Source organism: Portunus trituberculatus, chromosome 33, assembly GCF_017591435.1.
Source record: "Portunus trituberculatus isolate SZX2019 chromosome 33, ASM1759143v1, whole genome shotgun sequence".
NCBI lineage: Eukaryota > Metazoa > Arthropoda > Malacostraca > Decapoda > Portunidae > Portunus > Portunus trituberculatus.
Genome location: NC_059287.1, coordinates 1,560,948 through 1,585,722, shown reverse-complemented (window position 1 = coordinate 1,585,722; position 24,775 = coordinate 1,560,948). Strand labels below are relative to the sequence as shown.

Here is a 24,775-nt window from a genome sequence, read left to right as displayed (position 1 = left end):
CTGTAAATGATACGCGCCTCTCAGAATTCAAGGAAGTCCAAGTTTGCTTCAGCCTCACTTCACCACCTGGCTTGTCCGACTTGCCTTTGAGAACTTGTACAGCTCTCTCTCTCTCTCTCTCTCTCTCTCTCTCTCTCTCTCTCTCTCTCTCTCTCTCTCTACCATCGTCACATCCATCCTCCTCCCCAAAGATGGAAGGGACTTATTGAGAAAAATACCAAAGCCAAGTTGGTCTGCCCGCGGCCCTAAGCTTCTACTCACATCTTATTACCAAAGTCCAAAAGTTTCCACCGTCCTCTTCTGAGCTCCTTCTCCTCTTCCCTCCCCTCTTACCCCTTCTCTCTACTTTACCGTCCCCCTCCTCCTACTCCTCCTCTGTCTCCTTTCTCTTCCCTTCCTGTTTCTTTTACTCTACTTTCACTTTGTACTTATTCCTTCCTTCCTCCTCCTCCTCCTCCTCCTTGTTCTTATCTGTGGAGGGTCACCGGAGACGACTAACGACAAGTGTTTATTGACTTTAACTACAGGAACTCCCCTACCCTGCCCAGCTGTGCGTCCCTTCCCTTCCATTCCTTGCCCAGCCGCGCCACACAGCTGTGCATCTAACCCTACAGCCACACCCTTCCCTATCTGCACCTACACACCTGCGCCCTCAGTGCCTCCCACATACACACACCACACACACCTGCTCATAAAAAAAAAAACTTGCATGCTCTCTCCCCACACCCACGCCACATAACACCACGCCAATACAACGCCACTCCATTGTTCTATTCCGTATGCCATTCCGCACCGAACACTACGCTGCTTGTTTCGCCGCTATGACCTGGGAACTACCACCACCAACGCCACCACCACTACCACCAGCCAGGACCAGCACACGAACCTTCCACTCTCCCCAGCCTGCGTGTGTTTCAGGACGCGCCCCGCCACCACACAACGGCCACATTCAGCTACCGTTGAAAGCAATAATGGATCTTTGTGATTTACTGACTCCTGACCAGTACTGTGTGTGTGTGTGTGTGTGTGTGTGTGTGTGTGTGTGTGTGTGTGTGTGTGTGTGTGTGTGTGTGTGTGTGTGGGGGGGAGTGGATGTGAGTGGGAGGTTGGGTGAGTATGCCATGTACCACTTACGTGCATACATACATATGGAAAACGATCTTTTGACACACACACACACACACACACACACACACACACACACACACACACACACACACACACACACACACACACAAACAAACACACACACACACATATACAACACTCACGCCGAGACAAAGACCCACCCCACGCCGTGTGTGTACGTACGTATGTATGTATGTATGTATGTATAATGTGTATGTATGTAGTTAAGCCACGTACAAATATCAAAGGATATCATCTCTCTCTTCTCAAACACTTTAAACAACACACACACACACACACACACACACACACACACACACACACACGTGCATATGTGTGCGTTACTTAATTTGATAAGACGATAAGACCTAAAAATGAGGAAAGCAGATCCATACACTCTTCCCTTAACACACACACACACACACACACACACACACACACACACACACACACACACACACAGGGCCAGTATGGTGTGCGTGCTTTACTCCTTCAATGCCCTTCCCCTCAGGGCCCCACCACCACCCCTCTAGGCCCCTCTCGGCTATTACTGTGTCTGTGGAGTGATTTACAGCCGCGCGTTCTCTCATGCCTGCTCCCACCAGTGTAAATCGATCCCATAAGCATGAATAATTTGGTAGTGCAGCGTCTGTTGGGTGGAGGCATTGACAACCCCGCACCGAGCCCCCGCGTACCCTCCTCCCGGCACTTACCCGACGCAAAAATATTTATCGGCTTGCACAGTTTACCTGGGGCCTGCGTGTGTCGTGTTTGAAGTGGAGGGTGAGCGCGGGGGTTAGTGATGAGGTAGAGGGTGTGTGTTAGAAGAGCAGCAGGAGGAGTAGGTGTAGTGTAAGAAAGGTTCACTAGAGGAGGTTCAAAAAGAGTGTTTATTTTTTTAAGAAGATTGGGTTTGTAAAGGAAAAAGGTTGGAGTTTAGTGATGAAGGAAAGAAGGAAGAGGAGGAAGATGTGTAGTGATGAAAAGGTTCACTGGAAGAGCGACAAGAAGGGTTTTTGTAGGGGAGAAAGAGGATGAGGTTTGTAAGGAAGGGAAGGTTGGGTTTAGCACCGAAGGGAGCGGGTGTATAATAGCGAGAGATAAGGAAGAGTAAGAGATAAATTCATTTGGGGAAGATGGAGATAAGTATGCTTTATAAAGAAGAACATGGGGTTGATTTAGGAGGTTACGATTGCATACAAAAAAAGGAAAGGAAAGAAAACATAAAAGATAATTAAAGTAGAAGAAAAACTGTAGAAGTGAAGGAAAGAAGGTAAGTTTAATGATGGAAAAAAGTAAGAAGAGAGCATAATTTAGATGATAATGTTTGTATGATAGAAGATACAAGGTATGAGAAGTAGCTGAAGGAACCTGCCACACCATCACATCCAGGAAGCCCCACTATGATGCCACACTGAACCTGTTTCCCTGCGCGCGTGCGAGGAGAGTGTTGGCGTGTCAGTTAATGTAAGTACAGGCGGCAGTTATTTATTGAGCTGCTCAAGTCACTGCCAGGCTCTTAAAACACACCAGAGCCAATTGATATAAGTACGAAAACTCACGAAAGGCAAGTGACGGACGGCCGGGAGAAGCGTGCGGGTGGATTAAAAATAGCATAATGAGATGAAACGGACAGGTTAACACGAGCGTTTGTACTGGTGGTCGAGTGAAATGTTTAGCAAAATAACTATCGCGGAGTGAAAATGACACGCATGCGGGGTTTCTGTTTTTGTTGTGGTGTTGATCTTTTTAACACGGGCCGGCGTGGTGTATCGGGCGCCACACACTGCAAGTTTGGAGCGGTCAGCTGCCGTGAGCAGTACACCAAGCCTCCATGTTTTAATTTCCGACAACTGAGAGAAACCTGTCTGTCTATGTGTCTAAACTGCTATCTCTCTCTCTCTCTCTCTCTCTCTCTCTCTCTCTCTCTCACTCGTTGATTTATGTTTGATATATTATTGCCGCTGAAACACACACACACACACACACACACACACACACACACACACACACACACATATATATCAAAACACTAAAAAACACACAAACACACGTACGCACTTGCCTTTCCATTGAACACATTCATCTTGACAATGCACATAACCACGCTTACTCTCCCTGTCGACCCTTCCCCAATAAAATAAAGAAGGAAAGGAGAGAAAGAAGCAAAAAAACTGAGGTAACCAAAAACTGCTCGTGGGACGGCAAGGAGACAGAAACGAATAGCTACCATCATCATATATCAAACACACACACACACACACACACACACACACACACACACACACACGCAGGAGGCAACAAAGGAGAGAAGAGTGTCCCAAGTATCGCTGTGTCTCGGTCGTTCCTGCCTCTCTGCTGCTCGCTGTTGCCAAGGCAGAGAATGTAGTGAGTGTACCCTCTCCTCTGCACGCCTCCTATCTCCCTCTCCTTTCCCTGCTCTCCCAGCCCGCCCCTCTCACTGCCTCTCCCACCCGTACCTGGCCTCCTGACTGCCTCACTATCTTTCTACCTGGTTTCTATGTCCCTTTGCTTCCCCTTTCCGACTCTCCCAGAACCTTCATTCACTTTTCCGATTTTTCCTCAGACACACACACACACACGCTCTCTCTCTCTCTCTCTCTCTGATAACCCGAAACTCCACAGAGAAACGAGAAATCTTGCAACTTCACATGGAGATTCCCTTTTGCTCAATACAATTTACTCAAAGGATAAGAACAAGAGGGTATATATATATATATAAAAAAAAAAAAATCAAGAGAGAGGGAGAGAGAAAAGAAGCGACGCAGGAGTTGGGTGTAATCAGAATGCGAGAGAATTGAACTCTACTTGGCAAATCTGGCAATGCAGACAGCAATTCCGGCCGGCAGGTGCACGATAAAAGGCTTAAAACTCATACAAAGGGCGAAAAGTAGAGGCGGGATCCAGTGGCCTTTGTACAGACCCGTCCTAGTCTCATCATTACTAAAGCAATACTGTGTGTCCGCCGCTTCTGCCGCCCAGCACAGTACAGCGCCATCTGTTTGTTGGTTCTACGTATATGTGTGTGTGTGTGTGTGTGTGTGTGTGTGTGTGTGTGTGTGTGTGTGTGTGTGTGTGTGTGTGTGTGTGTGTGTGTGTGTGTGTGTGTGTGTGTGTGTGTGTGTGTGTGAATGCGACTCTTGTTTCGCACTCAACCCTCTCTCTCTCTCTCTCTCTCTCTCTCTCTCTCTCTCTCTCTCTCTCTCTCTCTCTCTCTCTGATATCTTCATTTCATATACCTCTTCCTGTTCTTCTTCCTCTATTTCCATCTCTTATTTATCTTCTTCAATCACCTTTTCATCTTCCTCAAACTTCTCCTTTGTCTTCTCTTCGCATTCTTCCTTCATTTTGCTATTCCTCCATCTTTCTTTCGTTTTTTTTTCTCTCTGCATCTGCTTATTTCCCTCTCAATTTTTTTTCAGAACTTCCTATTCTTATTCCTCCACTTCCATTCATCTGCTTCCTCAGTATCATAGTCTTCCTTCTCCTTTTCTTCCTCGTCTTCATCCTCCTCCAATCAAGCAATTTCGTGAAGAAAAGGGAAAATCAACAAAACCTCATCTTGTGTCTTATCTTTATCTTAGTTTTCCTTCAGCATCTGCATCTAAAAATTGCTGGGACGACTTACAAATTGTGACTATAACGGCACCAGCACAAACATTGCTGTCATTACCATTACAATTATTATCATTAATTGACCAAACTGGCAGGCATCAGCAAAACCTCATCTTGTGTCTTATCTTCATCTTAGTTTTCCTTCAGCATCTGCATCTAAAAATTGCTGAAACGACTTACAAATAATGACTATTACGACACCAACACAAACCTTACTATCATTACCATTACAATTATTATCATTAATTAACCAAACTGGCAGACATGTCATCTAGTTTTTTCTTCAACATCTTTACCCAATATTTGCAGGTACGATATATAAACGATGACTATTACACCAACACAAAACTTACTACCATTACTAGTCATTAACTAACCAAACTGGCAGACACATCACTCTCATTACCAATACATTCCTTACTAACTAACCAAACCTTTAGCCTTCAAATGCATCGAGAGCACTGGCGGACACTGACACACTGGAGGAACCAAACAGCGACTCCTTACCTGCAAAAATAAAGAGAGGAAGGGTATAAGATGACAGGTTAGCACTGCGAGGGCAAACACTACGATATGATCAAAACACGACACCAAGAAACCACCAACCACACAGAGGATTAATACCACACACGAGTATACACAGGGACTGGTATGCGTATCAACACCAGTGATGTTTTAAAAGGTACTGGGGAATTAGAGAGAAAAATCAATAAATAAAACGGATGAACATGACGAGTGGACAGCCATACGTGAAAATCCCCTCACACACACACACACACACACACACACACACACACACACACACACACACACACACACACACACATGAAATATACAACAACAAATACGGGCCTGGCGGGTTCAATGCCTGAGGGTCAGAGAAAAATAGCTCAATCGAACACAGCGGCGGACCACAATGAGCAGCAATGTGGTGTGCGCCGCGGCAATTACTGTGCGTGGGAGAGCGAGGCGGGAGTATGAGGTCTTGTGGCGTTCAGCGGTAATGAATTATTTATGAAAGCAATTTATGAGAGAGAGAGAGAGAGAGAGAGAGAGAGAGAGAGAGAGAGAGAGAGAGAGAGAGAGAGAGAGAGACGAGAGAAAGTCTAGTAAAGATAACTTACTCTAATATCACTTCAGATGTCACGCACATGTACTTATTGTAAACCATATAAAGTTAAGTTAAGCAGATATTAAGGCAACACATCTTGAGGAACTACCAGGTGAAGGTCTCGCATTCGTCAACTGCAGGTCAAGAAGAAACAACCGGCTGAGAGTGTACAGGAAGTGGCGGTAATGCTGAAGGAAAAGATGAAGGATAAGAGTGTCTTCGATTTAGTAGAAAATGAGTTAACTTGAACGAATGTGCATGAACTCTTTGACTGCTGTGTCCTCTATAAGTTGAGAATATAGAACAAGTTTGGACTGTAATTTCAAAACACTGGTAAAAAAATGAGTGATCGAGCAGCTGTGAGTGACTTTTTTATGTATGTAGCATTATTTTTTGCTTAATGAAAGAGTCTGCAATGGTTATAATGAAGGGAGAATAATAACACCACTATTAGCAGTCAAAGGGTTAATAAGAAAGACAAGAGTGGAAAGTCAATAAGGAATTCAGTGTTTGGTCTGCTAATGCCGAGTCCAACAAGACTAATCTGCCAGTAAGGAGGTGAATACAACGTCCACACTCGAGTCATTAATAAGTGAAGAGAGAGAAATTACCAACACACACGGGCAGCAGGAGACACTAGGCCCAACCTGTGTAACTGGCCACGGCACCGCTATTACACTACCCACTGGACACAACACTAGGACACACAACACACCACACGCCACGGGCACTAACACCACACCCAGCACTAGTTACAACCATCACAGCCAACTACAACCATTACTAACTTGGATGAAACAGAAAACAAATAGTAAATGCAAAAATGAAAGATGAAAACAATGGTGCTACTAAATGAAAACTAAAATATTGATTACTCTGAAATTTACTAATATAATCATTTATAACAGGGCTCGTAGTACAGCTTCAAATACTACAGCGGTACACTACAACCAATGGCAACACTACAGAGAGCAGCAACAAATTAAAACAACAACTCGACAATCATCACCACCCACACTGCCTACTAAATCAACAACAAAACTGCCACTGCTATTAATCGCACGGCCATTACCACCATAATTACCACTGTGGCGACTGGCTCGGTATGATTACTATTGATGGGGCTCTCCTGCTACTACTGTTACTGCTACTGCTACTATTACTACTACTACTACTACTACTACTACTACTACTATTACTACTACTACTACTACTACCACTACCACTACTACTGTTGCTGCTCGTGTAGGTAACTTCATGATATTAATGAAAAATATACTGTTGCCTACTGTTATTGCTATTACAAAACAGTAGTAGTAGTAGTAGTAGTAGTAGTAGTAGTAGTAGTAGTAGTAGTAGTCAGTAGAAGAAGTAGTGGTAGTAGCAATTATAAATACTGCTTCTACAATTTGTAATATTAATTGTAACTACTACTACTCCTACTACTACTGGCCCTACAACAACTACTACTACTTCTACTACTACCACTACTACTGCTAGTACTACTACTGCTACTACCACCACCACCACTAGCATACCACGTCCTACAACTAACACCCTCTGCTACAACACCGCAGCACAGCACACAGATGCCACCACCAACACACACCACAACACATAGTAAGGCACACAACACCGAGAAAACACAGCCACCGCCTACAACACCACAGGGAACAGCACACGCTCAACACCGTCTACACCAAATACAAAAACAACAACCTGGGGACACAGAAACACGCACACAACACATCACAACACCACAACATCACCAAATAACAACACTAGACGTATACAACATTGGCAGAGAGAGAGAGAGAGAGAGAGAGAGAGAGAGAGAGAGAGAGAGAGAGAGAGAGAGAGAGAGAGAGAGAGAGAGGATAAGGAGAAAGAAAACAAGGGAAAGAGAAGAATAAATAATGAAAAGAATAATAAGAAAAGGAAGACAAGTAAAAGGAGAAACTTGACAGGTTAAAGGAGGAGGAGGAGGAGGAGGAGGAGGAGGAGGAGGAGGAGGAGGAGGAGGAGGAGGAGGAGGAGGAGGAGGAGGAGGAGAAGGAAAATAACAAGAAAATCAAAGGGAAGAAATTGATGACGAATGAGAAGAGGAGAGCAAGAAAAGAAAAAAAAACTAAGATTAAGAGAATAAAGAAGTATATGAAAAAGAGAACACATGGAAAATAAATAAGGAGAAAATCAAGAAGAAACAAGAGAAACACAGACAAAAAGGAAGAAGAAGAAGAAAAAGAAGTAGAACTACAGAAAGAAAATGGCGAAAGAGGAGCAGGACAGAGAGAGAGGAGGAGAAGAGAGAGAGAGAGAGAGAGAGAGAGAGAGAGAGAGAGAGAGAGAGAGAGAGAGAGAGAGAGAGAGCAGAGAGAGAGAGAGAGAGAGAGAGAGGAGAGAGAGAGAGAGAGAGAGAGAGAGAGAGAGAGAGCAGAGAGAGAGAGGCAGAGAGAGAGAGAGAGAGAGAGAGAGAGAGAGAGAGAGAGAGAGAGAGAGAGAGAGAGAGAGAGAGAGAGAGAGAGAGAGAGAGAGAGAGAGAGAGAGAGAGAGAGAGAGAGAGAGAGAGAGAGAGAGAGAGAGAGAGAGAGAGAGAGAGAGAGAGAGAGAGAGAGAGAGAGAGAGAGAGAGAGAGAGAGAGAGAGAGAGAGAGAGAGAGAGAGAGAGAGAGAGAGAGAGAGAGAGAGAGAGAGAGAGAGAGAGAGAGAGAGAGAGAGAGAGAGAGAGAGAGAGAGAGAGAGAGAGAGAGAGAGAGAGAGAGAGAGAGAGAGAGAGAGAGAGAGAGAGAGAGAGAGAGAGAGAGGAAAGAGAGGAAAGAGAGGAAAGAGAGGAAAGAGAGAGGGAGAGAGGGAGAGGAGGAAAGCAAGGGAGGCAGCTAGAGGCCCAGGAGATCTTAAAGCTGTAAGTCAAAGCTTGGACGTAAGAATATGACCAATTACAGCTCCTCACAGGTACTCTTTTTTCTCACGGTTACTTTTGCCGCTATTTACAGTGAGTGAGTGGCGGGCCGCTTTACCTGAGGGGGACGCGAGACACCTGGAGGCCTGGAGACATGAGCTTTAGCGTCTGCGAAAAGGAAGAGACAAGAGTGCTAAACAAGACAGAGAAGAAACTCAACACTCAGCCACAAAACATGACAATTCACTATAAAGCTTAGTGTTTGTTTGGGTGTCTCTCTCTCTCTCTCTCTCTCTCTCTCTCTCTCTCTCTCTCTCTCTCGCATGGACAGACAAACATAAGGACATTATTGTAAAATGGTGACGGTTTAGGAGTTGTTTTGTTGCTATTTTCTTTTTATTATTTATTTATGTTTGTTTTTAATTGTTATTTGTCCTTGGCTTCACAGGACACACAAACACATCAACAAACACAAAGTGACGTTTGGAAATACATTATCATCATTACTGTATTTATTTTTCCTGTTTTTTTTTTTTTTAGTCTTGTGTTTGTTCATCTCATTACTTTCTCTTGGTCTCACAGGACAGGCAAACATACAGACAGACACAAGCTAAAATGGTGACATTGTGAATTATCAGTTGTTGTTTTTTTAGTGGCAATTCTTTAGTGGTGTGTTATTTGCCTTGTTTGTGATCATCATCGTTTGCTCTTGGTCTCAATATACAATTCTTTATAAGCATGTTTTGTTATTTCAAGCACTGCTGTCTGAAATTCGCGTAATGCTGGCACAATATAAGGGATTAATCAGATAGGACAGAATCATAGTCTTGCTACGAACATTAGTAGTAATAATGGTAAGGTTTAGTAGTAGTAGTAGTAGTAGTAGTAGTAGTAGTAGTAGTAGTAGTAGTAGTAGTAGTAGTAGTAGTTTTAGTCGTAGTAGCAGTAGTGGTAATAGTAGTAGTAGAAATAGTAATAAAACATTATTGATCATATCAGTAATTTCACATGTATCAATAACAATAACAAAAACTATAATGATAATAATAATAATAACAACAATAATAACAATAATAATGATAATAACAACAATGATAACAGCAATGATAATAATAATGAAAAAAAACAACAATAATGAAATTAATATGAATAACAATAACCATAGAAACTACAAGAACAACAACAGTGACACAAAATGAAAAAAAAAAAACATAATATAAACACAACAACAACAAATAAAAAAAATCACAGTGAAACAACAGAACCAACAGGACCACTGGACACGACACACTCTCCCCAAACAATCACTACTTTCACCTTCATTTTCTTACAATCACGAACATGAATTCGTATAAAGGCCATCATTCTTAAACGCTTTGCTCTTTCACCATCACTACTTTCCAAAGGCTTTAGTTGAAGATACTCGTACTTTTAACTCCTTCAGTACCATGACGTGTTTCCATATGCATTCTGATTATCATTTGGTGCTTTTCTACAGCTTAGAAAAAATAGTGAAGACTGTGGCCATTAATCTTCTGACCTCCATAGAGTCTTTCTAAAGTCAATATAACTGTCTAATTGTACACAAATCTCAAGGTAAAAATGCATCTCATTACTGAAGGGGTTAAGAGTCTTTTCATGGTTCTGGCGATAGATTGGAAAGATTTCTAGTTTATTAAAATGAGAAACTGTCTTGAAAACCTAGATAGTCGCCTCTGTGGCCTTGAAAAACTGAGAGAGAGAGAGAGAGAGAGAGAGAGAGAGAGAGAGAGAGAGAGAGAGAGAGAGAGAGAGAGAGTGTGTAGCAGGCTCCTCACACACATTACCTCGCCGCGTCTGGGTACGATTCATCTGCCAGTACAAAACAGTAGCGACTCGCAGGGAACAAGGAGGTATTGTTTTAATGAGAAATGAAGGAAGAAGGTACAAAAAAAAAAAAATAAGACGAAAACAACAGTAACAACGAGAACGAGGACTTTAAAGGGAGTACTTGCGCAAAGGTGGTGGTGGTGATGGTTGTGAAGAGAGAGAGAGAGAGAGAGAGAGAGAGAGAGAGAGAGAGAGAGAGAGAGAGAGAGAGAGAGAGAGAGAGAGAGAGAGAGAGAGATTTTTTTGTGTGTGTGTGTTTGGATGGGTGGGTGGTTGTCTGGGTGTGTGAATCTCTCCTCCTCTCTTTCTCTCTCTCTCTCTCAATGCCTCTCAAAGAAATTATTGGCCGTAAGATCGAGACATATCCAAAATTATTTCAAGGTATACTATAAAAAGCAAAAAATAAATCAAAGAACCAGGCGTGTCCTCTCACATATCCAACACTCCCTCTCCCCTCTCTCTCTCTCTCTACCTTGCTCTCTTTCTCCCATGTCTCACCCATTGCAAGACAGAAGGGTTCACCTCTTGTTTTGGCAACACCGACACTGACACGAGGGAAACTTACGCCATAAAGAGTTTTCCTTATAAACTTGCCTCATAAAAATGGAGGAATGATAGTGCCATCCCCCCAACTCATTAAGGGCGAGTTTCTAAGTGTCGCAGAATGAGTGACTAACCCTTAACAAGTTCAGGCCAGTGGGAGCCGCCCTCGCCTCAGCCTCATAATAAACATTCTCTCTCTCTCTCTCTCTCTCTCTTTCTGTCTGTCTGTCTGTCTGTCTGTCTGTCTGTCTGTCTGTCTGTCTGTCTGTCTGTCTGTCTCTCTCTCTCTCTCTCTCTCTCTGGTTGTGTACATGCATACGTTTCTTTCTCTTTGGTTGTCTATTTACCTATCTATTTTTCTGTCTATTTGTGTTTATCTTTGTCTATTTGTTTCTCTCTCTCTCTATCTCTCTCTCTACCTGTTCCCTTCCTAGCTTTCTTTTTCTTTCACATTTTTGCACGGCTTTTTTCCTCCTTCCTTTTTTTTTTTTTTATTTCCGGGTGTACTACTTTTTTAGTGTTGCTTTTCCTTCGTAATTTTATATTTCTTTCCTTTTCCACCTTTTGACCTCTCCCTCTCTCGTCGTCCTCTGCCTTTCCCTCGTGTCCTCTCCTCTCTATCAATTCCCTGCACGTGTTTCTACTCAGGGAAGAGAGTAACTTACTTTTACGTATTTATATTAATATGTAGCAAAAGTGGCCAAGGGTTAACACGAAGATAGCAAGGCTCAGTTAGTTGCCAGTCCCCTTGCAGGTCAGAGAGGTAGTCAAAAATAAGAGATAAATGTCTTGAAATCTCCCTCTTAAATGAAGTCAAGTCATAGGAAGTTGGAAATACAGAAGCAGGGAAGGAGTTCTGGAGTTTAGCTGGTATCTGTTTTGTATACTGGGAAATAGTAACGTGGTTGTCCTCTTTCAGTGTTAGTGTGTATGGTATTGCTTTATTTGTATTAGATGATGTAGTGTTTTTATCAGCTGTGTCTTATGATTTTTTCTGTTTTGTTACTCTCTCTCTCTCTCTCTCTCGTTATATTTTTAGACATTTACATATATTACTAGTATTCTGCTTTTATAAAATTTAGTGACATTTTTTAACTTCATATATCATAAAAAATTTACTTACCATTATTTTCATTATCTCTCTCTCTCTCTCTCTCTCTCTCTCTCTCTCTCTGGCAGGGCGTGAGGCAATAATTAGCACGGCATTTTTTTCCCGCTTCCTCCTTCGCTGCTCGTGCGGGATTAAGGTGATTTTAGATTTGTCTTGTTCTTGCACGCCGGCGAGGAAAGTTTATTTGGTTCCCTCGGCCCGTCCGTCAAATTTTTACCCCAAAAGTTTATTCTCTTGAAGATTCTTTCCTCTGTTTTTCTCTTGCGATATTCTTTTTTTTTTTTTTTTTTTGAGGCGGAAATATATATTTTTTTTCTTTTAGCGGAAGTTTGTTGAATAGAAAGACAACTCCTCTCTATTGTTCACGACAGGTTAACTTTTTTCTTTTTTTTTCTTTTTGTGTTTGCTTTTATTTTCTTTTTATTCAGTCTTTTCTCTATCTTCTATTTGGTAAAGTTCCCTTCCTTGCGTTGTGTGTGTGTGTGTGTGTGTGTGTGTGTGTGTGTGTGTGTGTGTGTGTGTGTGTGTGTGTGTGTGTGTGTGTGTGTGTGTGTGTGTGTGTGTGTGTGTGTGTGTGTGTGTGTGTGTGTGTGTGTGCTGGGTCCAGTGAATACTTTCCCAAATAGATTTATTTTTCCCTCACTTCCTTCTATTGGAGTGAACAACTGAGGTTATACTGTTACTACTTTCACTGTGAATCAGCAGGTATTAATGCTTTTAGTTTAGGCGAGACCCAATGAAGCTTTCACGAATACTGAATTAAAGCGAAACGTGAAGAGGTATATCAGGTTAATTGTCTTGTAACGCAGCCTGTGTTCTAACATTATATTATTAGTACAAGGTTAATAGTTGAAATGAGTAGTAGAGACTTGTGATCTTGACTGTTCCTTCAGGATATACTTAGAGTGAGACTGGAAAATTAATCATCTTGTAACCCTGTCTGTACTCTCACATTGTTAGAGTAAGGCTAATAGTTGCAAAAGAAATATACATGGAAATGTTTATGAGGGATAAGAGTGTGGATATATAGCTCAAATGAATAGAAATGCTTGGGAATTCCAGAGTATAAAAGTACGGAGAGATATGATATGTTAAAAAGAAAAAAAAAAAAACTGCGGTCCTAACTCTTCCTTCAATAGATGCATAAAAAAGAGACAGGAAGGTTATTAGTCTTCTAACCCTGCCTGTACTCTCATATTATTAGAGTAAGGCTTACAGTTGAAATGAATACAAATGTGGATTGATATTATATGTTAGAAGAATTGTGATCCTAACATAGAGGAAGATTGGAAGCTTAATCGTATTGTACCCATTATTAGAGTAAAGTCGATAGCTGAAAAGAATATAAATGTTTGCTAACTCCTTTGGATAAGACTGTAGAGGTATGATATGTTTAAAGACCTGTGATTGTGACTGGTCTTTCCGTAGGTACAGGAAGGCTGGCGGTGTTTATAGGTAGTGAGTAATACAACAGGAAATGGTTAAAGGAAAGGAAAGTTGAACGATAAAGAAAGAAAAAAAGTAAAGGGAAGCCAAATAACTCAATGACCTTTTCACTCTGACCTTTAATGTTCTCGAGTCTTTTTTTTTCATTTCTCAGGAACATTTTCTCTCCAGATTTGACATGTTTTTTTTTTCCTTTTTTTCAGCCTCCATGATTTTTATTGGATTCTAATCACTGGTCGCTTCCTCATTTTTCTCACTAACATTTTTTTTTTTTTGCTTTTTGTTTGTCTTTCTGCCTGTTTGTTTGTCTAATTTAGTGTTTCGTGGGTTATTTCTTTATTTGTCTGTCTGTTTGTCTGTTTCTATATTTACCTGTTTGATTATCATTTTAATTCATGTTTCGTTTGTTTGCCTTTCAATCTCTTTATCTATGTCTGTTTTTTTCTTCCTTATCTGATTGTATATTTGCTTGTCTGTCTATCTGTCTGTCTGTCTGTCTGTCTGTCTATCTGTCTATTCTTGTTTATCTTTTTATAGTCTATGCTGTCCTTCTGTGTGTATATATTCCTTCCTGCCTACCGCCACCATCCCACTCTCTCTCTCTCTCTCTCTCTCTCTCTCTCTCTCTCTCTCTCTCTCTCTCTGACAGCCCTCATGCAGTAGTCAAGGATCGCTCGCCACGGGAAATGAACCCTTCAGCTGAATAGGCCGATGAGCGAGGCCCGAAAAATATCTCTCAATTTCCGTCGCATAGCATTCCAGCATTATTGGGGGCTAAGTGTCCTCCCCATGCCCAACCCCCCCCCCCCCCCCCCGTCTCTACTCTACCTGCTCTTCTCCCACGCACTATACTTATTGCCTCCACGCCTCCCCCGACAGTATTTTATTTTGTCTTATCATAGTTGTATCTGTTCTGCTTTTTGTTGTCTCTATCAGCCTTTATGGATATCTAACCACTTCAGTACCATTGCGCTTTTTTTTTATATTATCTTGCTTTCTATTTGGTAATTTTATACAGCTTCAGAAATTCATGTTTTTTTTTTTTTATGTAAGAGGGAGAACTACCAAGGACAAAAAAAAAATATTAGAGAAAAAAAAAGGCTCACTTGAATTGTAGTCTTCATAAAAGAATCAAAAGAATTAATCAAAATTCAGGGATCAAGACATCTCTCTCTTAAAAGAAGTTAAGTCGTAGGAAGATGGAAATATAAAAGCAGGCAAGGAGTTCCAGAATTTACCTGTGGGATTGAAACAGTGAGTACTCCGGCCATTAATCTTCTGAAATCCATACACCCTTTAATGTAAATAAAATAATCTAATCATACCCAAATCTTAAGGTAAAATATGCATTCCAGTACTGAAGGAGTTAAGTTATAGTACAGTATAGCTCGCTTGTTGCTTCTCTGTGTCTCCGAGCATTATATTTCTTCTTTTGTGTTATAATCATCACATTTGTCAGTAGTTTATAGATTTTTCACCTTTCTTTTTTTTTTTACATTAGTTCAGCTTTTATTGTTTACTTACATTACTCTACTTACCATTTATTGTTTCCTTGTATGTCCAACACTTTATAATCACCATAGTTGTTGTCTAGTGTTGATTTTACTTCACTTTTTTTATAACTCACTCTCGTTTTATAGTGTAGAATTATACATTATGCACGATCTACCTCCCCCTCCCCACACGAGACCTCCACTTTTTTTTTTTTTTATTTATATCATGTGGGCTTTTCACGGGAATTTATGGGCTAAAGGAGGTACATTTTGTGGTATCTCATCTCAAACCCCACCCGCTAGGAAACCGTTGTCCCGAGTGAGAAAGCCCAACCTACACTCGGACCCCAAAGCACGCATGGTTCCACTGTACCACGGCGGCCCCTAACTTATCTCTTTCCTTCATGAACTAATATTCTATCTTTTCTTTCTTTAGTTTCTTCATCATCATAGTTGTTGCCTGGTGCTGATTTTACTTCACTTTTTTTTATAACTGACATTCGTATTAGAGTATAGGGTTATATATATGCACTTCCTATTCTCCCTCCTTCACGAAATTCCCGCTTATCTCTTCCCTTCATCGACTAATATTCTCTCTTTTCCTTCCTTTGTTTAATTATCTTCATAGTTGTTGTCTGGTGTTTATTTTACCTAAATTTTTATTACTCACTTTAGTATTATAGACTTGAATTATATATATGCAACTCCTACTCTCTGAAACTCCGCTTATTTCTCCTATTCATCGACTAATATTCTCTTTTTTTTTTTCTTGTGTTCTGGTGTTGATTTTACCTCACTTTTTATTACTCACTTTTGTATTATGGTGTAGATTATAGATAAGGAAATTCTACCTCCCAAAACCCCCACTTATCTCTCTCATTCATCGCCTAATATTCTCTCTTTCCTTTCTTTTGTTTCATCATCACCGTAGTTGTCCCGCATTTCGTGACACTCCACTTCCCTATGATAATTTACATTATAGATACTTAAGTCCCCGGAAGGAATGTTGCTATGGATGCTTCTAAATTCTTAATGGGTATATTACTTCCAGTTTTTCCTTACTGTTTCTTCCTTCCTTTCTTTGAGTTCTCCTTTCAACTTGACCGTCTCTTCTTATTCTGGTCAAATCATTTTCTTCACCCTTCCTTTTCGTCTTCCTTTTCTTTTTGCCATTGGTTTCTTCCTTCCTTTCTTTTTCCTTTCCTTTCCACCTGACTGTCTCTTCTTGTTCTGGTCACATCAATTTTTTCCTCCTTCCCCTTCATGTCCCTTTTCTCTTTGCCATGTCAAAAAGAACAATATCTTTCAACATAAACTCTCTCTACACTAGGCCAAAGTATACCGGCTATAGAACACCAGCCATTCATACACAAGTCTTCTCTGACACATACCCAGGAACACAAATTACTGCCAAACTTTCACCATAATAGTTCAAACTGTGCTGAAAGAGAGATCAATATGAGAGACGCGTATGCTCGTGGTCTTACATTTACACATATAGAAACGAAGACAGATGAGCAGATTTTTATGTTTGTTGGTCCTGAAACGGAACTTTGAAACATACGACAAATTTGTGAATGAGAGTATGTAAACATAGGTAGGTATATTTTTCACAGAAATTGCCTTATATGTACGGCTAATTGGTTTTTGCATCTTCCCTTACTCTTTTTTTTTTTTAATGATCTCACGAAGGAGTTAGTGGTACCAGACGCGTTCCATATTCATTCTGCTTACTATTGGGTGATTCTGTACAGCTTCAGAAACTCATGTGGGGTTTAAAGTAATGAAGACTGTAGCCATTAATCTGTTGACCTCAATAAAATGTTCTAATCGTACACAAATCTCAAGTAAAAATGTGTCACAGTATTGAAGGGGTTAAAACAGACCTTAAAATACCTAACAACACAAGCATTTTCCTTTATAAACACTCACCCTACCCTCAACGAAAGCTTACCTATGAAAACACAAATCCAGAGAGGCAAAGACAGAAAGACAGAAAAACAACAGCAGCAGAAGAGAAGACAACAAGAACACTGTCATCCAATACAACTTAAGGCAGCGTCCGAGCAGAATATATTAGTGTTCCCCGATATATATTGCTGGAAATGCGTTTTATACATCCGTGCACGCCTGAGGGCCGCGGAGGTTGTGCCAGATAAGAGCTGTCCGGTCCTGTCTCACTTGCCCAGATTTCACCATCAGGGAAGGCTGCAGGGAAGGCCAAAGTTAAGCTTGCCTCAAGTTTTCGCGGAAGGAATGTAGGCGCAGTCTCTTTGTATAACTCTTTTATTACTGGTTCTCTCTAGCGGTTACTGGAGAAGCTTAGAGTGAAAAGGATGTGTGAGGTATTTGTTGTGGTGTTTCTTGGAGCATTTGTGGAGATAAGAGACAAACAGACACACACACGTAAGGTGGAGTAGAGGCAGGTAGATATGGAAACAAGGTCATGCATATACTGGTTAGGTTTTGGGTAGCTAGGTAAACACACACACACACACACACACACACACACACACACACACACACACACACACACACACACACACACACACACACGCACACACATATTGAAGTAGTAAACTTAGGGAAGAGATCACAGGAACGTTTGTGAAGAGTTGTATGATGTTAGTGAATAAATACACAGACATATATAGACAAACAGGCATCTCTCTCTCTCTCTCTCTCTCTCTCTCTCTCTCTCTCTCTCTCTCTCTCTCTCTCGCACTTTCAGTACCCCGCCTGGCCGCCGTCGATGTTGTAGCCCCAAAACTAATAAATGTTTGCCTCGTGCCCCGCGGCTACACAATGTCCGCCCGACCATCCACACAACGAAGATAAATTTTTTCATAAGTTGCAATAATGTTTGAAGTCACTGGCCCATTCCAATTATTAGCGCCAAAAAATAAAGAAAAAAAGTGCAGTCACATGTCGCCTACCTTGCATAAAATCTCACGACAAAAAAAGAAAATAAATGAATAAATGTAACACCACTAAACACACACAAAAAAAAAAAATAGATAAATAAATGAAAATAACATCACTGAACCACTATAGTTGGAAATTTAGAGTAATAACAACACTTTAAATACTGACAAGTAAGAAAATAAAGTAAATAAGACATGGCAAGCTTAAAAATATCTGTAAAGGAGTAGAAAAAGAAGAAAATCGAGAACACTGTTAAAAGAAAATTCCACGAGGGTTCCAAAGCGTGGCTGTTTTCAAGATGGGTGGCGTGTCGGGTCCTCTCAGAGCCATTCACAGCGGCGTGCCTCCCTTTAATACTCCCCTGCCTCTATGGGAAGGAAAGTGCTGAGTGCTGCAAGTCCGCGACACGAAACGCCATTTCTTACAAGGCACTGAAGGAATATGTGGGTGAAATATCGATCGCCCGCCGCTGATTCAATGATTCGTCTGCACTCGCCTAAAGCCGCTGTTCCTGGCCGCTTAGGTCATGGTTCTCCTTCGTCAGTGACTGTCATGGGCTTAGGTGTGAGGATAAGAGAAAATTATCAAGAGAAAAGAGAGGTGGTGATGTTAATATTGTTATGACGAGAGGAAAGTTAAAGAAACACAAAAATACACAGTACACTACGCACACTGCAACACACACACACACACACACACACACACACACACACACAGGCCATTCAGAAGGTATGTAATGCGGTAAGACGAACAGTATAACGACGCGTTGAGACGAGTAATGAGAAGAGAAGGAACATCGTGGCAAGAGCAGGATAACCACGAGAAAAAATCAAAGGGAAGATGAGAAGCAAAACCATAAGATTGAAAACAAAAGTCACAAGTTAACGATAGCAACATTACGATGATAAAATAAGAACTATGGTTACTATGTCGAGAAAGCAGAAAAAATATCCGAAATTCTTTCTCACACATAGAAACGTAAGAGAAATAAAAAAAAAAAATCTCTAGATCGTATTTTTCCTTCAGCATCGCAGGTAAACTCATGTGTGACGGCGGCTCCATATGGCAGGTAAGCCGTGAGCCGCCAGGTAAATACATCAGGTCAAACAGGTGAGGGGAAGTGGCAGGTGACAAGGCATGCATATACATAACATCGACCGCTGACTAAGATGACGGGGAACAAGACGTGCAAGATGATCAACACACGAAGCCTTGCAAGCTAGAAACGACACTCTAACTCCTGCCGCATTACAGAAACAAGGCGGCGAGAAGGACAACACGGGTGGGATCTCCTTGCGGGCGTGTTCCTGCTCGACATGCTAACGCGGGCGGGGTCACACCTCACGCCTAACACAGCTAGAGTGTCAGGGGATTCACTGTATGTCGCCTCACTCCCTTACGCTTCCTTGCACGCATCCACACACTGACACACTTTGCCCCACGCCGTGTTGTAAATATTTCATGTGTGTGTGTTTGTGAGTGTGTGTATTTGTGTGTGTGTGTGTGTGTGTGTGTGTGTGTGTGTGTGTGTGTGTGTGTGTGTGTGTGTGTGTGTGTGTACAGTATGTGTCATCCATAAGTACCAATAGAGATCCGTCATCAGGGAGGCGGGGAGGCAGCCGGCGAAGGTCAGATGGGCGGTCACACATACACGCACACACACCCTTAGGAGTACACACGCACACGGGTCGACACTGTGTGCATCCAGGCCGCCCGCCTTTAAAACCTCATTAGTTATCAGTGTGAGGTCGTTAATTGTTGCAAAATGGCTCATCTGCGTGGAGGGAAGGCGGCGGTAGCGGCCACACTCACCAACAGCTGGCTGGCGGCTCCCTCGTCTCCATCTTTGCCCCGCCGCTCTCCCTTCACCTGGGCGCCGCTATCACCACTTCGCTTCCCGCCGGCACTCAATGGCCTCTATGGGCCAACAAACAAACCTGTTTCACGAATTTTCACAAAAACTAATGGATCAGAGCACTGTAAACAAAAAAGAATGAGCCACCGTGGCCAATCAGCAGGCGCGTTAGGAGTCTGCAGGCCCACTGACTGACGCCAATTGGTCGAGCGGCGGGAGCAGAGAGCTACATGATGATTGGCTGAGCAAGTTCCACGTAAGCAACAGGTGAGCTAAGATGGCGGCTGCTCCTTGGGCCTGCCAGAGGTGTGTTGTGGCGCTCGTCGTTATTATCGACGAGACATTCTCTCAGGTCGTGTGACTCATGCAATACCAATGACGAAACAATTCATTGATCGTGCAATGGCAAAGTGAGCTGCAGGCCAGGCCACGGGGGCGGCAGGTGCAGACGCGCGTCGCACGCCCACACATCTTGATCAATATGCGATAAGATATGTTCCTAGCAGCCATCACCTCCGCCACTTTATAATAAACAGAACCCCTTGTTACACCTGTCTTTCCCTCCTCTAGGTGCCCGCTCGCTGCACCCCTATTGGGAAACACCTGCCCGAAATGCTTCACAACATCTGTTCTGCTATTGCACATAATTCTCGCCTGACATATAAATGTACATACATTAACAATTAGCCGCATCTGCACAGCGCCATATGGATCAAACAATTGGGATACGTAGGGAATGTCGATATATTGATTGGCCGCTCTCAGACAACATGGACAGGCCGCGCACACATCCACACAACCTCCCGCGGCCGCCAGCCTTACCGCCCCTCGTCCTTGCCATTACGCAACTTTGCCATGAAAAACAATGAACCGGAGTGTCGATAGTTGATAGCTCGTGACTTAGTGAAGTTGTCAGCAAGCCGGGCAGCGCCGAGCAAACCCGCATCTGGGAGGAGGGAGGGAGGGACACGCCTACAGGTGAGAGAGAACGATGAGGTGCACGCCGGGAGGAAAACGACCCGTCAAGCGCGGTGTCTCAACAGTTGGTTAGGGTCGCTTTCTGGTGCAGCTTTGGGGGTCCTTGCTGTGTGTCCCAGGGGGAAACAAGAGAGTGTCCGAGACCCACATCAACAAGTAAAATTATCGTGGTGATATAGTGATGGTATTTGTGTCTTTTCCTCACGTTTAAAGCTTCTATCCTTGATGTCTTTCTGTTTTTTATTTGCTTTTAAATGTTGTCCTTATCGTGTTTGGTGTGTTTCTTCTCTAGAAATAAGAAAATGAAAGAGAGAAGTTTGAGATATTCAACAAAATAAATACAAATAGTACATTCAGATTAAAAGACAGTACAAATGTTTCCTAGCGGATTTAATGTTATCTTACCGTGATTTTTTTTTATAATTATTATTTTACACTTTCGATTACTTTTCATGTAACACGTTAAACATAAGTGTACGACGTCACCATAAGTAAAGGTCATTAATATCTACATGTTTCTTAATGCCTTGTTTTCCTGGTTCCATGAAGATCACCTCGACACTCTGGATTACTTCTCCATGACGGCAAGACACGCACAACTTGGGTCTCTGTACACCACTGCAGCCACGTGTTAAGTGGAGAGGCTTCCTGAGAGCGTCCTGCGGGAGTACTCATGACTCAAGCGGCGTGAGAAGAGCGGGAGGAGTGGCAATAACAAACAATGGAGTGCCTCAGGTACAGTCGCCTAGAGTGGCAATAACAACCTCCAACTCTAACGACCACCTTCAAAAAAGTCATTAACAAATTACACGGCCAGACTACCGCCCCACACCTGCCCTGCTCCCGCCACGCCCTCCACGCACGCCACCTACACGCCATTACAGCGCCACTCGCTACGAAATTTCTACGCTTGACGATAATTGCACATTTGGCCGAGGTACATTGGCTCAGTTATCCAAGCAAGCACTGGCAACATTAGCTGGGGTGGTAATAGTGCTCAAAAATGTGGCTTGGCGAGCGAGGTATAGTCAATATTGGCCATTACAATTATGTGGAGGATTAGACGCGTAAATACTTCCCCTATTAGTTCTGCTTCGGCACAGAGGACGCGGCTTTGTGAGTCCCCCGGAACCCATAACTACAGGTGCTATTGTGTTATTGCAGCTCAGGTGTGGCGGCGGCTTAAGAGAGGATGGGGGAGGGAAGGGAGCGCCATGGGGAAGTTAGAAGGGGGCATGGGGATAGTTGGCAGGTACAGGGTAAGGGTGAGGGAAGCAGCATCGTACATCTGACCTGCTCGCGGGGTGACGTCAGTGTGCCTACTCCAAGTTCCTGCAACTTTGGGGGCAGACCTGCACTTATTGTTGGGTTAGTCTGAGGCCGTTTGGGTCATGGAAAAAAGGAGATGTTCACTTTCCTCTCCTGCTCCCCACACACACACACACACACACACACACACACACACACACACACAGACTCACACTCTTTCTCTCTCTCTCTCTCTCTCTCTCTCTCTCTCTCTCTCTCTCTCTCTCTCTCTCTCTCTCTCTCTCTCCCACAAAGCGCCTTCTCTCCCCGCCGAAACCTGACTCAACTCCCACACATTAGCGATCAATGCAGAAGCAGTCACTCACTCACCTCACCCCGGGCCAGGCACACTCCGCGACACTCGGCCCCTCCTGGCGACCCTCGACACGCCAACACCTCAGAACAAATACCTCATTACGCTGCCTTCGATCCCCTTCCCGCACTAAACACCCGGGAACCCAGCGCCGCCACCACCACCACCACCACCACTATCACCACCACAATCTCAGTCGAGTAATAAACGTGTGAAATAAATGACGTGACATGGGTGGGGGGAAAAGTATGTTAATTCTAATCTCACTTATCGCTAACCTAATTAACAAACACAGTGTATTACCGGCGAAAATAGCATGTCGATGATATGTTGATGTGTGTGTGTGTGTGTGTGTGTGTGTGTTTCTACCTTTCACAGTCTCTCATTCTCTCTTTGTGTGTGTGTGTGTGTGTGTGTGTGTGTGTGTGTGTGTGTGTGTGTGTGTGTGTGTGTGTGTGTGTGTGTGTGTGTGTGTGTGTGTGTGTGTGCGTCGCGTTCTGGTATTGGCATAATGATATTTCGCTTCATTCCGAGTAATCTGGTGAATATTGACGCGCTGCTGTCACTTGCAGACCTGGCACTCCCGTAGAGCCAATAAAACAGCTTTGCATGATTGAATTTTTGAACGGAGTCACGAGTGGGTGAGCAGGCGGGAAAGTGCCCTCATAGGAATGGCGGAAAGGAAGAGTGAAGGGACCTAGAGAGAAAAAAAGGAGAGTAAAGCCAGCGTAAGAGACACACCCATTCATTACTGTCATGCCTTCATCACCGGCGTCATTAGCAGCACGTGGCGCGCTCTGTCATGGCAGGGGGAATCAATACACGTGCTATATTGTCCCGGACATTGCCGCCGACCATTATACCTTCACTTAGCGAGGTGGAAGAATCATTATCCGCAACCACCAATAACGAACAGGCGCGTGGAGTTAGCGGGGTCCACACACACACACACACACACACACACACACACACACACACACACACAGAGTTTTTCTTTCTCTTCCTATCAGTTATTTATCGTATCCTAAGTGTTAGTGACCACGAAATGAAACATAAAATTCACATCATTTTCCTTTACTCCTATTTCTTCTGGGTACGTACAGGCAGAGGAGGAAGAGGAGGAGAAGGAGGAGGAGGAGGAAAAGGAGAAGGACGTGCAAATAGACTAGATATGGACTTATTACCCCAAAAACATTATGACTTTTCATGTATATACTCCTTGCCTTTCCTTCCTTATATTTCTCTCAATTTCCTTCGTTCTCTTTTTACCTGATGAAGGAAAAGGATAAGGAGAGAGAGAGAGAGAGAGAGAGAGAGAGAGAGAGAGAGAGAGAGAGAGAGAGAGAGAGAGAGAGAGAGAGAGAGAGAGAGAGAGAGAGAGAGAGAGAGAGAGAGAGAGAGAGAGAGAGAGAGAGAGAGAGAGAGAGAGAGAGAGAGATCCGATTACTGCCTACAAAACAGAACATTTCAACACAGAAGCCACACAAGCATCATTTTCCTTCCATTTTCCATCTATTCCTTTCCTTTGGTGACTAAAAGAAACTGAGGAAGACGAGGAAATGGATGGTGTCAAGTTACAACCTACCTCAAAAAAAAAAAAAAAAAAACACACATTATGTCTTATTTTTGCCCATTTCCTTCGTTCCCTTTACCTTATCTTTGGTGTAAGGGTGAGATGGAAGCTGGATGTGGAGGAAAAGGAGGATATGAATAAATAGGTGGATGAGATGGAGGAATTACCCACTAAGCAGTTACAATTTGATATATCACTTCCCTCATTCCTTTCCTTCCCTGCATTGGTGAGTGGAAGAGCAGGAGAGAGGAGGAGAAGGAAGGAGGACGAGATGGTGGTGTTGGTGGTGGAGGAAGAGGATGTGGAAGAGGGAAAGAAGATAGAAATATAGATAGAGAAGAAAGAGGTGGAAAAACATGGTAGACGAAGAGGAGGAAGAGGAAGAGGAGATAGTGGAAATACGATACAAAATAAAAGATGAGAAGAAATACAAGAGGAGGATGATGAAATAAAAAGGAAAAGGAAAAAAAAACTGAACAAGAAACGAGAGATAAAGTTAGGACACTAAAAACAAAAATTAACAAAAAAAATGTAAAAAATTATAAATCTAGGCTAGAAGAAAAGTGAACAAAAGGAGACAGTACAGTA

General features: G+C 42.7%; 1 protein-coding gene across 33 annotated transcripts in view; it reads right to left on the bottom strand.

Moving 5' to 3' along the window:
- LOC123512468 (CUGBP Elav-like family member 4) overlaps positions 1–24,775 on the bottom strand; it is a 754,341-nt gene that overhangs the window by 621,554 nt on the left and 108,012 nt on the right. For 3 of the 33 annotated variants that reach the window (XM_045268932.1, XM_045268905.1, XM_045268921.1), the window contains exon 1: positions 19,744–19,933. The exons of 9 other annotated variants lie outside the window; for them this stretch is intronic. In XM_045268932.1, the coding sequence (XP_045124867.1) occupies positions 19,744–19,809 (66 nt within the window). In that variant the 5' untranslated portion in view covers positions 19,810–19,933. Of the gene's footprint in view, positions 1–8,891; positions 8,942–19,743; positions 19,943–19,972; positions 20,201–24,775 lie in introns of those variants that run through there. 21 more of the 33 variants (XM_045268911.1, XM_045268918.1, XM_045268916.1 and 18 more) reach the window with 15 other exon arrangements.